The 16455-nt window shown below is 35.3% G+C and overlaps 1 protein-coding gene across 1 annotated transcript; it reads right to left on the minus strand.

Moving 5' to 3' along the window:
* Positions 1 to 3135: 3135 nt before the first annotated feature.
* Positions 3136 to 3972, minus strand: LOC145671582 (uncharacterized). Its single transcript, XM_081740769.1, has one exon. The coding sequence runs from the start codon at positions 3970 to 3972 to the stop codon at positions 3136 to 3138; it is 837 nt and encodes a 278-aa protein (XP_081596895.1).
* Between the last annotated feature and the right edge of the window lie 12483 nt (positions 3973 to 16455).

Genomic DNA, 16455 nt, shown 5'->3' on the forward strand with positions numbered 1-16455 from the left:
CACCGTTATCCTTTTAGATGCTAACGGACTGTCTCTATTAATGAATTTCGCCGATATAATCGCTCTTAGCAATCTATCGCAAGAAACAATTTGAAATTTCTTTTAGTCTAAGAGGTATCATGTGAATCTGTTAATGGATTTACTCCATTAACAAACTCGATTGAGATAATCTCTCCCCTTATCGCTTATCTATTGCAAACAACAAAATTCAAACATTAGTTTTCATTCAAGAGTATCGCGTAGAGTAACAGACAAACGTCAGTAACCGTTGCCCGCTAAGATATTAGTGGACTGACTCCATTACAGAATTCCGCCGAGATAATCGTTTTAGGTTTTTATTGCAACACAAAATTCAAGCATTCACTTACATGCATGGGATATAGGAGCCACCGTTAGTCGTTAATATGTTAACGGGTTGACTTCATTAACGAATTCAGTAGAGAAATTCGTTCTAGTATCTACTGCCAAAAGCAGAATCCAAAAATTAGCTTTCTTCCAATTGTTATTCTGTGAGTAACGACAACCATTAAAGTCATCGTTAGCAGTTAATATTCTAATGGATTGACTCGACCAAGATAATCGCTCTAGTTGCTTATTAAAAAATAAAAAATAGCTTTTGTTAAGGAGTTACTCTGCACGGGCCGGAATTTTTAGCCCGGACCCGGCCCGGGTCCTTGAATCTATAAGCATTAACGGATTAAGGACGGAGCCAATGGAGCACAGGCTCCGGGACCCTAAGCTCAGGGGTCCCCTTAAAATCTCTCTGTTTAATACTAAAATATAACAATCAACTTATTATATTATAGGCTTCAGAGCATGCTAAATTTCTTTCGGCTCGTTACGCTCGCGGTATCACTAGATTTAAGCCTTTCCATCAGCAGTATTGAACTGTTAATAATGAATATAATTATTTAACCGTTATGTAAACTTGGAGCACATTAAAATATTACAGCATAGTTCTTGGTGGTTCCATAAGCCTATGAGGCAGTGGAAGGCAGCAAAGAAAATTTATGCGCTGGAACTATTCGTAATATAGGGTTCCCTTAAAATAGTCGGCTCCAGGTCCCCAAAAGCCTTAATCTGCCCCTGTCTATAAGCAATATTTCAGGAAAAGCTGGTATTTTTTAACAAAGTGTTCGTCATCAAGTTTTCATGAAGTAGTCCCTTTCTCCTTTAAATAATTTCAGAGGCCGCGGTGTTTCAGTGGTAGAGCGTTCACCTCTGGTGCATGGAGTCCTTAGTTCGATCTTTGCTCCCGCCAAGTGAACCTTGTGTTGGACAAACACTGTGTGCGTGAGTTTTCTCGGGGTTCTCCCGTTTTCTCCCACTTTGTTCATTCGACCATTTCATTCATTTCTCATCATCACTGTCTCCTATAGCCTAGCCGGCATAAACGTGGGACGTAAAACTTCATTTCATTCCAAATTCATTTCATTTCATTTCAAATTATTTCAAAGAAAAAACAGTTGCAGGAGTATGTAATTTCGAATAAAACAAACTACTACATGAAATTCTGAGTATATTATTTTTTAATGAAATTCTCGTGAACCTTATTTCTAAATCGAGCTCCTCCGTTGCTAAGCAGTTAGCGTGCGCGCCTTTGGCGTCGGAGACCCGGGTTCGATTCCCGGCGGGAGCTCATGTGGTTCGGATTCCACGTTAATCAGTAGGTCCACGTCTCATATAGCCTCGCTGCTGAACGGGACGTTAAATTCAACTCAACTCAACAACTTATTTCTAAATCGAAGGGTAAGAAGACTAAATTCACTCTCTTATTATTAGTCTGTAGATCCGTTTCAATCGAAGCAGTTGAAATAGTTGGGAAAAATTAAAAAGCCGTATCCTATATTCCGGTGTGCCACAGTCGGTATAACGCGGCACACTGGTGTGTCCAACAAATTGAACAGAGTGAGGCAAACTTTTTCCTATTATTTGCAAGAATATTTGTCGAGTTTCTGTTATTTATTATTATTATTATTATTATTATTATTATCAACGATTCTTCCATGAATCAGCTGTCTGTATACAGTTATGCAACCACAAGTATCACATTGAGGGAATGAGTATAATTATTCACATTAATAGTAATAGAAAAATCTATTTGATTGCATATTCTACCGGGAATAACTGCATCCATCTAGAAAGTTAGGACTAACAACAAAGGGATCCGACGTTCTAACTACACACCGCCTCAAAATCGTGAGTGCCACAAGTTCTCTTCTACGCCTTGGAACAATAAGGGCTGTTGCGTTCAGGAAGAGAAAGAAACAACTTAATTCCATTGCAGTTATATTTTTTAATAAGTGTTAACTTGTGTTTATAAATCATGTAAGTGATCGTATCGTTTTCTGATTATTATTATTAATTCTTATTATAGGGTAAGAGGGTACAATTTCGAACACTTTAGAAACTTTCTTTATGTTTGGACAAACTATACGTAATAACAGGACAATTTTTAGTAAATACAAAGTTTGTAATCTATGTGTTGCGTTACAGAAATATTAAGAAAAAAGCTCTGTTACAATGTCCATAAACATAATTTTTTTGTTAGCACAGAAACGTTCAGATTTGTACCACATCAGGTACAATTCCGAACACTGGTAGGTACAATTTCGATCACATACATTTTCCACAAATAAATTGTTTCTTACCTTGTGCACCTACACACATTTCATGATACCACACTTGGCAAGACTGGCATCGTATCCAGTCGCTTTTCACGACGAACTCTTCACTGTAATAGCTCAACTGGCAAAAGCCATATATATCCTCATTTGTTTGAGTTAATGCAGTGCTTCTTTGCGGCTGTCTTGCAACTTGAAGCTTCTTTCCTGGAGTAGGCCGGTTAACAACACAGAATTTCTCAGCCTGTACTTCAACAATGTGAGCGTTGCTTGTAAGATGGAGCGAGGTTAGAAGTTTTCTTTTACGTGTAGAAGGTTTCTTCTCAGGAGTTTTGAGGATGTTATGAACCAAAGCATTTTCCGGAGAATTGGAGGGTTTTGGTGTAGGTAAGAGAATGGTAGGTTTGTCTTCGCCTTGTGGCATAGGAGAACATGAGGTATTTGGTGTAGGTGAGATAATAGTGGGTCTATCTTGATCTTGTGATGTAGGTGAGTCATCAATTTTCGATGTTCATGGTTCACAAATGTCATTGGTTTCAGTGTTGTTCCTAGACTGATTTTTTTCTTCCGAAGACGATATGAACAGGAGGGAAGGAGCAAATTTGGATTTTGGAACAATGTCGTCCGAAAAGGGCATGATTTCAGTACACGCAAAACCTTTTATGGCTGAGCCAACTGAAGCTGCCTCGTTCCAAGCCTCGTAAAAGAGAGGATTAAATCTGAGCTTCGACAGAGCCTCGTTGGGATAGTGATGTTGCCAGTTTGTTGCTCTCCTGTGGTAGTGTGCCTTCAGAGACTTGAACGAAGTTCTATCTAAAGGTTGAAGAACGTGCCTACTATGAGGTGGTAAATGCACGAGCTCGATCTCATTCTCCTGGCAGAATTTAAAGACATTGAAATTGGTGTGGCTTCCATGATTGTCCAGTATAAGCAAAACTTTACCAGAAGTTTTGTATGTACAAAAATGTTCCAACCACCTAAGAAAAAGCCTTTCGTTGATGTAACCAGACTCGCTCAACTCCACAAGCGTGCAATGTCCTCCACAAGCGTGCAAACCATCATTGAATTCCGGGCGCATTCTGACACCTTTGAAAATGATCATCGGTGGAATGTAAGAGCCAGAAGCACTGCAACAAGCAACGACTGTCACGTTTTCCCCTTTTTCAACGTTGGTTAGTGACACGATCTCACGCTTTTCTTTTTGACTCACTATTTTCATGGGTCTGTTATTCAAGGGAATCCCTGTCTCATCCATGTTGTATATGCATTGAGGTTTATCAAACAAATTAAAGTCATTCATTACACCTTTCACAATTCTAAAGTAGTTCCTCTCTTCTTCATCATTCATACCTGCAGTTCTAACTCTCGATAGTCCTGCTTTCCTCAAACTTATGTTTGGGTGCCTTTTCATAAAGTTTTTAAACCAGTCATCACCAGCTATCTTCACATCTGGATTCCATGGGTGCCAAACTCCACAGGCCACATCCACATCAAAAGCATCACGTTTTAGTTGCAAGGGTGTAAGTCCTAATCCTCTGTTCTCGAAATACACTAACCTATTCACCAAAACCTCTGTTTCTTGCGATAGTGCTGTGGGATGTCGAATTTTTCCTGTTATCGATGGAGGATCTGCCTTTCCTTTTCCTTGCCTACACGGTCATGAAGGGTGCCTAGTGGAATGTGATACAATGCCGATGCTCCTCTTAACGATAAATCACCCGATAAGACGTTCTTCACTGCTGTTGCCATATTAGAAGGATCCCACAAAAGACGCTTCTTCTTTTCAGTTTTTCGTCGTGGCATCTGTAATGACAAAACACGAAAGGCACACTGAGAATGGTAGCACAACTTGCAGATATGTACCTTCAACCTAGTGTTCAGAATTGTCCCTTATTGGTGTTCGAAATTGTACCTTTCGCTATACTTTATCTGCGACTAAACAGTTACAAATGTTGCTCGTAGATAGCATCTGGTGTACCATGCTTGTTTCCATCATGGACCATGCACCATACTACAGTAAACTAACAACCAACATTTCGCAATTTAAAGCAACAATACAACGTCAAACAATGAGCTATTTTATAGTACGACATTTTCTATGGTTGATATACACATCTTTGGTTGAAGAATAATTTCTGTACGGCCTCAACAAACAATTAAACACACAACTCTATCGGAAACAAACAAGCACAGGAGTCATTGTCAACGCCATATTTTTCACTCAGTGCTGGAAACTGTTGTATTTCGAAAAATGGTGCAAAAGCTTACTGTGTTCAGAATTGTACCTGTTCGAAATTGTACCCCCTTACCCTACATTTCTTATCACGTTGATTGCCATGCGTATGGAATTCCATACACAAACAATATAGATATTCCAAGTTTGTTGTGCTCGTTCTATAGGTGTGTATGTAATTAGATATATATGGCGTAGAAATTTGTTTGAGTTTGAATTTAACATCTCGTTCAGCAACGAAGCTATATGATCGACCTACTGATTAACGTGGACTCCGAACCACATGAGCTCTCGCCGAGTCTCCCACGTCAAAGGCGCGTACGCTAACCGCTTAGCCACGAACGAGCTCATGAACAGAGACACTTATGGGCTAAAACAAAGGCGAAAACAAAGATGTGTGATGTGATTTTGAGTGTATCGTCCCTTTCAGCAACGAGGCTATATGAGACATGGACCTACTGGTTAATGTGGAATCCGAACCAATGACCTCCCGTCGGACGGAAACAAAGAATTACTGCCGGATTGCTATCCGCGATGCACAGGTGATAACGGTCAACACTTTTTTTTTATTTAAACAAATAGTTTTAATTAAGCACGAATTTAACTTACAGTGTACAGTGGCGAAGGCTCAGTAGTTTACAAGGATCGTTACAATATCAAACCCCGTCAAATACACTGCAAACCTGTCAGCAAGCCCATATCACTATTAAACAGGTATTGTGTTCTAATATTCATTTCAATGTTAACCTATGTTGGTCAACGGACTTCAATACTCGCCCTCAAACGAAGGTGCAGACTATCCATGATTTGCAGTATTAAACTCTCTCTCACCCTCTCTATTCTCCTAACATGTCTCCCAGCGATTACAACATTTTTGGGTATCTCAATCACTTCTTAGTAGGATAGCTTTAGCTAGAGGCCACTGATTTACCTTGCATTGTATTTTTCCCTTTTTTCCCTTTGGAACTGACAATCATCTGTTGGACATTTCAGCCGCACCTACCTAATATTAGCAACGTTTCTTCGATAATTTCGTAACATTGTATTATTTCTTTGTATTATTGATTAGCTTGGTTAGGCTTATTTAAACACTTTTTTCTTTTCACCGATGTGTCACATCTCTTGGACGAAAATACACTAGCTCTAACTGGAAATCAAATCTAGAACTAATGCACTTGAACCATTTGACCACAACAAGGTACATTTAAAAAGAAGTTTCGATTTTGTTCGGAAAATTGTGATTAGGTGTAACATTTAAAAATATATTTAAGAAAGGGTACGGAGCAAACGCACTGTACATTCTCGCTCGAATTTCTTACATTGACTCATGTTAGACTGCAGCTATTATTGAAACATTTATTTGGGAAATTGCTAATAAAATAATGTGAAAACTTTTAGAAGAAACTTTAGGCCCAAAAGTAAAATACCCATTGGTCATATTTTCGTTAGAAATAACTTAAGGCATATATTATTAAGAATATAACTGTATGTGAACTATAAGCAAAAGCGTCTGAGCAATTTCTAAGAAAATAATGAAAAACATTACTCCAAGAAGAATTATCCTTTGTGGATCTTTTCAGGACAAACGAGCTATACTATATTGTTAGTGTTTTCATAAAACATTTATTTATGAAATACGAACACAATCGCCTGAGTCGTTCTTGAGAAAATCGCAAGGTAAAACTTACTGTCAAAAGTAGTATACAAATTCTAAATTTTTCAGGATGAGGGAATTATACCATATAGCTGGGTTATTTATGTAACATTTATTTATGAAATATAAACAACAAACATCTCCTGAGTTGTTTTTGGGAAGGACATCGGGGAAAACTTATCCCCAAAGGTAAACTATACTATCTGTAATTTTGAGGATAAACGATTTATGCCATGTTGTAAATTATTTATAATAATAATTTATTTATATTTATTTATATCCAAGTATATCGAGTAATTTTTAAGCAAATCGTCGGGAAAAATTTCACTGTCAAAGTAAACTATCTCTTTTGGATTTTTCTTTTCGGAACAAGCGAGTTATACCATATTGTAAAATTACTACAGAAATTTTTTTACTAAAATTACAAATTTGTCTCAGTTATTACTGAGAAAATTGTAAAAAAAAATCAACCCTTGAGAAAACGTCTCCTCCTGTATGCTATCAGGATAAACGGTTTATGCTGTATGTTAGTTCATTAATGAAACATTTCTTTACGAAATATGAACAAAATTGCCTGAGGCGTTAATGGTGAAATCATCAGAGGAAAGCTCACCCTAAGAGTAAACTACTACTCCTGAATGTTTACGTGACGATCGAGTTGTCATATTGTTCGGTTATTAATGATACGTTTATTTATGAAATGTGGCTGCCAAAATGTAAATTTGTGAAATGTGCCAAAAGAACGCATACCATACAGTAAATTACACCAGATGACTTTTTTCAGAAAAATGATTGATACTACGGTGAAGAGTTGTTAATAAAATATGTATTTATAAAAAATAAATAAAATCGTCACAGCTGTTTTTTTTTTTTTTTTTTTTTTTGGAAAATTGAATTATTTTAAATTTTCATCCTTCTGTAAACTACCGTAACTTTTAGGTGTCGAAGGATATAAAATTCGAAATGATAGTATGTTATTAAAACGTTATGTCTAGAATTCGGTCCAGATACGTTGAACAGTATAACCCCTATTTGAGTGCATGTAACAGCGTGACGAAGCGACAGACGAATAAATGGAGAGACATTGAAAAATCATTTTTTTCTATATGTAGGGGGCCATGTAACTTAATTCATTGAAATCTCGTATTCGATTTTTATAACTATCACCACACTTTCTTTTTCGTCTCTCGAATGTGAAAACGAATAGGCCTACACCGACACGTAAAGTGATAATTTGTAATCTCAAACATTTAATTTGTTATGTTTAATGTGTTGTCACACTAGAAAAAACCTTAACCCTGTTACAACATTTTATTATCAGTTTTTTACGCTACTGTATAATTCGGAAGAACGGTATGATTATAGTTAATATCCATGGCATATTTTGGAAATATTTGTGTTTCTCACAAATAGAGCTGTATAATTTAGTTTTCTTTAAAGAAAGCATTCTTTATTCCTTACACAGACTTATGATTACATTTCTTGCACTTGTGGATATGAAAAAAAGGACAGTCAATACTCTAAGAAGACACACATACACACACACACGCTAGAACACTAATTTAACGTCAGTTTTTTTATGACAACGAGCTATTCTACTTCATTCGCTGTGACTGTAAGGCTGCAGATCGCGCACGTTTTTTTCTGTTCCTGACTCGCAGTCACACTCGAAGTGAGTTGAAGTTTCTTCTGCTGTGCAAAAACGGAGAGGGGCGGAATAGGCATACCATACCATAAACTGAAAACAATCGCTATTACTAATAGTACACTAATTCTGAATAAATACATAAGAGGAAACAAAAGGTTATTTACTTATTCTATAGTTTCGGCTCTTATTACCATAAAAATTATCCACTTTCTATAATTTTTTGTAAAAAAAGTGAAATGGATGAGGTGGGAAGGGATTCGATCTGGTATCAAAGCTGTATAATAACTACCAGTCCGCCACTCTACCCACTGGACCACAGAGACTACGTGTCTTTTTTCAACAAATAAATGCTCATGGCTATAGAGCATGTCACTTCCAAACTTAAGAAAAAAGGTTCTCTCTTTGTTTCTATACTTCCGTACAGCATCTTGGTCACAAAAGCTAATTTATATTTGGCAGACAATTTACACTCTAGGTTTAAACCAATAAATGCAATATTTTACTCCACTTTCTAGTTCCTTGATTCAACTTCTGGATACTACGATACTACCAATCGTGAAATTCCCTCTGTAGTCGTGCTTTGCTAGTGCAAAATTTCCTCGAAAGCATTGTTGACTTTATACACAAAACCGAGCATAATTTTGTTTTTTGCTTATACTTTTATTATTTTATTATGTTTTTTGGAAATATCTTCTTAGATGAATTGCTTTCTATTATCTCCACTTACTAATAACTGAATTTTACTCATAAACGTAAGGAAAATGGAATAATTGCGAAAAATCGTGGGTTACAGTATACGTGTTTTTTTGCGCATGAGGGTACACACAGAGAAATCAGAATAGAAAAACAGGTCACATGGGAGTTAGCTTCAAAGAAAGAACTCGGACTCGCACAATAATATCTCCACTATATTTTTATTTATGAATAATGCAATAAAATTCTGATATAGATAAATGAGTTCCATTCCTAGAATGTTGAAGATACGAATAATTTCATGCACCCACTTACCCGAAAGGTTCAAATCAAATAGAGTTTTGTTAGTTAGTCTATGTATTACGTGGGAAAACCATTATCGCTTGTGAGCATTCTCTCTTGCGTTTTATGGCCGAAGTTTTGCAAATTATCAAATCCAAGTAATACAGCTTTATCTCACAAATACAGCTGATTGTTGTCTGTAGCATTCCAGGAACTGAATCCAAACTTTCTTTTACAATACTGATTTAAAAAATAGAGTTTGATATTTTGACATTGAATGGGCTTTCAGTAAAACGTGTTAAAATTTGTCAGCTGGTTTAAACCGTATACTATTCCGAGTATTTTTTTTTTAAAGCAAAAACACTATGTAAGCTGCTAACAAAGTTGATTGATTTATTACGATTTAATGGGTATATAAACATCGCGGCTATTTGTCCCCGTCACGATCAACACAACTGCTCAAACAGGGATTGTCTTAATAAAATTTAAAAACTAAAATATCAAGTAAAAACTTTAAGCAGATATTTTGTTGCGGTTCTTGACAGTCACGTTACCTATTTCTTGTAATGAAAGTGAGATGACAAGTAAGGAACTGAAAATTTAACACATTTCTATGTTCAAAAGTTTTTAAGGTAGAGGACCTAATTTACGTAATAATCATTGAAAATTTGAATTTGTATGTGCAAATAATGACACTATCCTATAAATGATACTTTAAAAATTCTCCGATTTATTTATAAATTCGAAGTTGCTGAAGGTTTCAATAGGAGGAAACAGTACTGATATTTATTTTCAGTGCAGAAGTTAAAATACATAATAAAAATTTAGATTGTTGAAAATTTGCAACATTTTGCTCAACATGCAGTAAGCTTCACAAGTTATGGCGGACCCATTTTGCAAATGCTCAAGACGAACGGTGGAGAGACGCTTGAAGAGGTAATAATTTTGTCTCGTTTAGCTGCACAACTTTGAGGTCACTGACTTATTTTGTGTATTCTGAAATTTTGGTGTTTGATTCCTCATTACTAACAATCTCACTTTTCCACATTAAAAATAAAACCGAAGATAAGAAATTATACCCAAAATTTTCCTATGTATTTACTTAGTATACAGAAAATATCGTTTGGTAAAATGATTTGTGCTGTTGCTATATCTTCTATTCTAAAAGGTCTTTAGTTCAATCTTATTGGCTTAAGCGGCGAACCAAGCAAAGACGTAGACAACCTCCGAAATATTCGTTGGTTTACCAAGTAATGTTTTCTGATCACTAAAACACATAACAAGTGTATTATAACATTAGTTTTTCATTTCTGAACCATTTTGAAACAGAAAAATGATGGAAAATGGGGCTGATAAGCAACTATAGATCGAATATACGAGCCACAAGTTGCTACAAAGACGCTAGTGTGAGATTATTTTATTCAAATAAATTTGATGCAATTACGTTTGTTATATCTGAAGTAAGTGTCGCCAACTTTTGCACTACAGCATACACTTAATATACTTGGTGTGCTAGTCAGTCGGTGTTGACATTTAGCTGCCTCGTGGCCAATGCCGGATTTACGTATAAGCTAAACAAGATATAGGTTATGGCCCCACTCTCTTGGGGGCCCCAAAAATTAGACACAACTAGATGTATGTTTCCAAAATATAAGAAAAATAATAAATAAAATAAATTCTGCATATAGCAACAGTGCTTCGTGTTGTGTAGACTCCTATGATGTAAGTAATGGGGCCCATTTTGCTAGCCTGCTTCCTAAAGTACCACTAGTTCATTTCTGTATATGGGGTGCCTACATTCACCTTGATACTTAAAGGGCCCCATTACCTTCAATAGCTTAAGGCTCCTCCAAACCTAACTCCGACTCTGCTCGTGGCTATATGGTTAGCATATGATCCGCGTTCAATTTCCGATAATAACTCATGTGGTGAATCGAAAACGCGCCCTGCTACAGCAGAACAACAAAAAATCACACTAGCATTGAAAAACACAGCAAATAATTCAGGAACTTGATGATACGCCACACCCAGCATATATTCAAGCAATAGCTTCCATCTACTCAGTTAACCCGACAAACCGAAAATGGTAGAAATGTACAATTTTCAGTCAACGTTGATCACTATAGAGCAAAAACAGTCAGAGGTATCAAGAAGCTGTCTTTTGAAATTGATTCAGCCTCCCAAGAATATTATTTTCTCCCGTTCACTTTCTCTCACTCTCTCTCTCTTTATTCAAACTGCAAGCGATAAAAATTAACAATTTCCAGTTTCAACTTTGATCACCATGCAATAAATACGGTAATATAAATATAGCAACAAATAGCTTTTGATAATCGATTCAGTCTCTTAAGAAAATATAAGCTTTCACCTGTATATCTCTACTAGAACCATCAATGGAAGAAATTTACTAATTTGGACTTCAATATTAATATCTCCATAGAGCAAAAACCGTAAGAGGTAACAAGCGTTTTTCTTTCTTGTTTTAATCAATTCAACATCCCAAAAGTAGGTTCTATCTCATCCGTAGCACTCTACGCAAACTGAGACTGATAACCTATCATTTCCAGTTTCAACGTTGATCGCCATAGACCCAAAACGGTAATAGATAGGGACAAGTTTTTCTATTTATTTTATTTTATTTTATTTTATTTTTTTTTTTCGAATTGATTCAGAGTCCGAGGAAAAATATCATCAATCGCATCTCCCTACTAAAACCGAAAGTAATATAATTTTATTACTATTTCTGGTTTTACGACAAATTTTCACAGAAGAAAAACGATCAGAGATAGGAATAAGCTGTTTTCTGCAATCGATTGTGCGTTCAAAGAATATGTCCATCTCCGACACTATTTCTCTAGTGTTACCGGAAGTTGCAGGAGTCAACTACCAATTCCGGTTTGAATATTAATTTTTCATACAGTAAAAACGGTAAAAGGCAACAAATGGTTTAGCTGGCTTCTTAGGAATAAATTCCGTTCCTAACCTTATTCCTACATATATTATAACTGACACTTGTAGGTTTACCACGATCAGTTTGGGTATTAAATTTGCATAGTTAACAAGTTTAGCGTAGATTGACAGTGTTAAATGAAACTAGTTTGTTTTATTAACATAGTTGGTCCATTAGTTATGCATGGTATGCAGCAGTTATGGATTTACTAAAAGTAAGATATGCAATCAAAATGACATATTCCACTCCAAGAAAAGAAAGAAAAATCCATAATCTTTCCGCCAGACATTACACACAATGTCTTCTTTGCAGGCAGAAAAGCACAATGTTTGCATCGTTGTTAATGTTGTTTCCTTTCCGAAACGTACAACAGTTTCGCTTGCTCCTTCGTTTCGAAATGACAAATAAATCATATGGAATTTCCGTGGAACGGGCTAATTTTCCTTTAGGCATGTGCATTCTGATTCCTTTGGGATCAAGTGTCAGCAGTCACAACACCCGTCTTGCAGGTTTTCGCTGTTTGGGAAGCTCAGTGGACCGAATTACATGCAATTGATTATAGAGAATTTGAATGACAGAATACAGAGAGAAAAGAGTTTCGCCTTTGCACGAACTCTTCAAAGACTTGTAACGGAAATTTAAACCGCACCAAATATAGAGATTACAAGTGAAAGGGTTTAGTAGTCCATGGCGTCGTTAACATTAGAAAAAGAACTTTTCGTTGCATTTATTAGTTATGCAATCTAGAAATGTATTTTATGGAAAAGAAGATTACAACATTTCATACCGAACGCAGGTACCATTCTCTGGAAGGAAATTGAATAACAAAATTGATGAAATCTCCTCAGGGAACACTACTATTCTCTAGGGGCTTCCGCAGTATTTGCATTTCTTGGTATTTCCGATTAGTTTATTTTTTCTGAAGCTTTTATTTTGAAGTTTTCTAGTCTGTTTTATTGTTATTCTTTTTCGCTTAGACCTGTATATCTTGTTCAGTGTTTTCTCTTTTGCTATTAGGATCACGCAATGGAACTTACACGACTATATAGCTAGTCCATCCGTTTGACCGTTCTCCGAATAACAACTCTTGAATGAAATTGAGTTTTGAGTTCTGTTTCTTGCAACAGATAGTTCAGCCAAATTCCTTAATGGAATTAATCCGTTAATATCTTACCGGATAAAGGAGACTAACAGTAAGTAATCACTATCCCGTTCATATAAGCGAAATTTTGTATTATGTTTTTTGTAACTGATAGCTAGGACAATCATGTCGGCTTAGTTCGTTATTGGAGCCAATCCGTTAGTTTCTGTAACGGGTAACGTTGATTTAACGTGGTTATCTTTATCCCATACATGTAATCAACTTATTGATTTATTATTATTATTATTATTATTATTATTATTATTATTATTATTATTATTATTAATAGACAGCTAAGACAATCATCTTGATCAAGTTTGTTAATGAGTCAATTTGTTAAATTACTAATGGGTAACTGTGAATTTAACGGTGCTTACCTATATTTCATATCCCATACTTGAAAGTTTCGCGTTAACTTTACTGTTTTAGCATATTCTAGTTATTCTTTTAGCATTTTCAATACATCCTTTATATTATGATATATCTTGATAAATATTATTATAATATTTTGTATTTTATTGAAATTTTTTCATCAACTTTTGAGTATAGTAGAAGTCAAGTTTTCCATTCCTTTGCCATTGACCTTTTCATACCAGAAACAATTAGCCTTTGAGCTAACGTGCCCATTAAAAGTTAATCATTCATTCAAACTTGCTATTCCTTTTTAGCTTTTCATGTATTGTTTTTCTCTTATAATAATATTTTTTTATATATTCAGTGTTATTTTTACTTATTTCGTTTGCACAAGTATATTTTATATTTTGTTATATTTTAACGAGTTTTTTAAAAATAAACTTATTTAATTATATGTTTTCAGGTTTTGTTTTAAGGTTTTGATAATTGATAATTTTTGCATAAGCAAGAAGTTCAGACCATTTGCTTCTATCCTAGTCACGGGATTCAAGCCTCGATATGTAAGAAGTATTAGAACCCTCCCTAATACATTTTGGTGTTGCATAATGACTTAAAAAAGTCAATCAATCAGTCATAGAAAGCAGGGAAGATTGCAATTGATGAAGGGCATTATAGGATAGGTCTTGTATAGGAACAGGTTGATGATGGATGGAATCTCTTAATTTTGAGGGAAATAACTTGCGAGTGATAACAGAAAGCTAGCAATTGTGATGATATTTATCTGTTTCTTAGTAGTGACAATAACAGCATTACTAAAAGAATAATACAATATAATAATCTGTATTTGTTGCTATTAATCACTCTGCTATTTTTATGATAACTTTGTTCTTGTTTCTAGTCTTATGTACACAGGTTTATTCAACTTTTGCCATTTTATTAAAATGGCGCAGTGGAACTTACAAGATTTTGTTATTACATCCAATCCGTACATTATTTCATACAATAACTTTTAAACAAAACTGAATTTTTATATTTTTATTTTTATTTATTTACATGGGGAAGACAGAGTACTGGCCGAGTTCGTTGACGGCGTTCGTTTATTAAGTTAAGCTTCTGCTTGTAATTAAAATTGCCACTTAAATTTCACGTAAGTGCATATAAACTATAACTTTGAAACTTTGTACACATATGTAAACTCGATGACAGCAATATTTTCACATAATCTTCGCTCTAGTTAATCATTTTACTGCAAAATTAAATAAGTAATGACAAATGTATTTAGATTCTGTATAACAAGAACTTAGATTGCAACACCAAACCGTCTGCTCGCTGCACTATAGGGTGCCCGAGATGTCCCTGACCATTTATGGGAAGGGGCACTTGAATTCAAATGAAGTGTTTATAATATTAATGATGATGGCGTAATTGAAAGAAATCACAGCAGTTTAATATGACCGCCCTTCATATCTAAGCAGATTTCTCATATCTTGACATTGCACTTGAACACACGCTGCAACATTGATGGGGCAACGTACGCAATGATGCTGAAATACGTTCATTCAGGTGCAACAAATCCATAATCTTCATCTTGTACACCTGAATCTTGAAGTGCCACCATACAAAGTAGTCCAACTTTTTTGTGCGATTTCTTCATTATTACTTGGGTACTCCATAGATAGGTCACTTGCATAAATTAATTACTTTTACAATACTCTTTCATTGTCACATAAAACAAAACAACAAATAAACAATAAAATAAAATAATAAAAATATAATAAACTTAATATGAACTTTGCAATAGTAGACCAAGCAGTATCATTTCAGATTTTGCTTGAGAGAGGCAAGATTCACCACCGACATAAAAGTTTCACATTTTTAGTATATTAATACACTACTGATTAAAACACATATTTCTCAAGCTCAGGGAGCATTTGCCCCTCCCTATCCTCCCAAAATGACGTCCCTCTGTTGGATCACTGTTCTGTATTACTGTCAACCACAGTTCTTGACCTTAAAATTATTGATTAACAGTGTTTTATGGATGAATTTCTTAAGACCAATTAACTCTTTCAAGTCTGGTTACAAAGAAAATTCAGCAGAAAAAAAGTCTATACTAAAAATAGTTGTAAAGCTGGAAATGCATGTAGATTCGGTACAAAATATATATTGTACTTGCGTGCTATTGTACTATTCACCTAGGGAAATTGTGCCTCCTGGAGTGTGTGGTTTATATTCATGCCGGCGGAAGTTTCATTGTAAAAGGAGTACCTGGAGATTGAGAGAGAAATTCTACTTAATGACCAGAGATGAATTTAAGCCAGTTCACACGCAATCAACTCATTTTGTACTTTGTACTTGGAAAAATAATTGAATATCACTGTGTATATCATTAATAAAGTTTTTAATGGCGGTAATAGGTTCCGCTATGTGACTGATGAATAATATTTGAGAACATGCAAACAATGTTCGAAACATCTTTCAAGAATTGAAACATGATGTTTTATTAAGAAATACAATGTACTGTATGGGTACATACTTTGTGAGATGGTTTTCGTCTCACTTGTGCAGTTATGTGTACACATACTTGAAAGCTTTTGTTTTGAATCACGAAGTTCTATATTCAAAATTAGAAATGTATGTTTTCTTTTTTTGAACACAGCTGAATTGTATGTAATTCAAGGTCTTTTCTATCAGAGTTCCCAACCTTCTTTACGTGGTAGCTCCTTCATAAAACTTGCATTATTCATGTCTCCCTCCTTCCCACTCATTGATCACGTGTGTTTTGTCTGGCCTTTTTGTGAAAGGGTTTAGTGGCTCAATGGTAGAGCGCTTACCTCTGGTGCGTTGGGTCCCTGGTTCGATTTTCGTCCACGTAA

Source organism: Thermobia domestica, chromosome 15 (assembly GCF_964235325.1).
Source record: "Thermobia domestica chromosome 15, izTheDome1.hap1.1, whole genome shotgun sequence".
NCBI lineage: Eukaryota > Metazoa > Arthropoda > Insecta > Zygentoma > Lepismatidae > Thermobia > Thermobia domestica.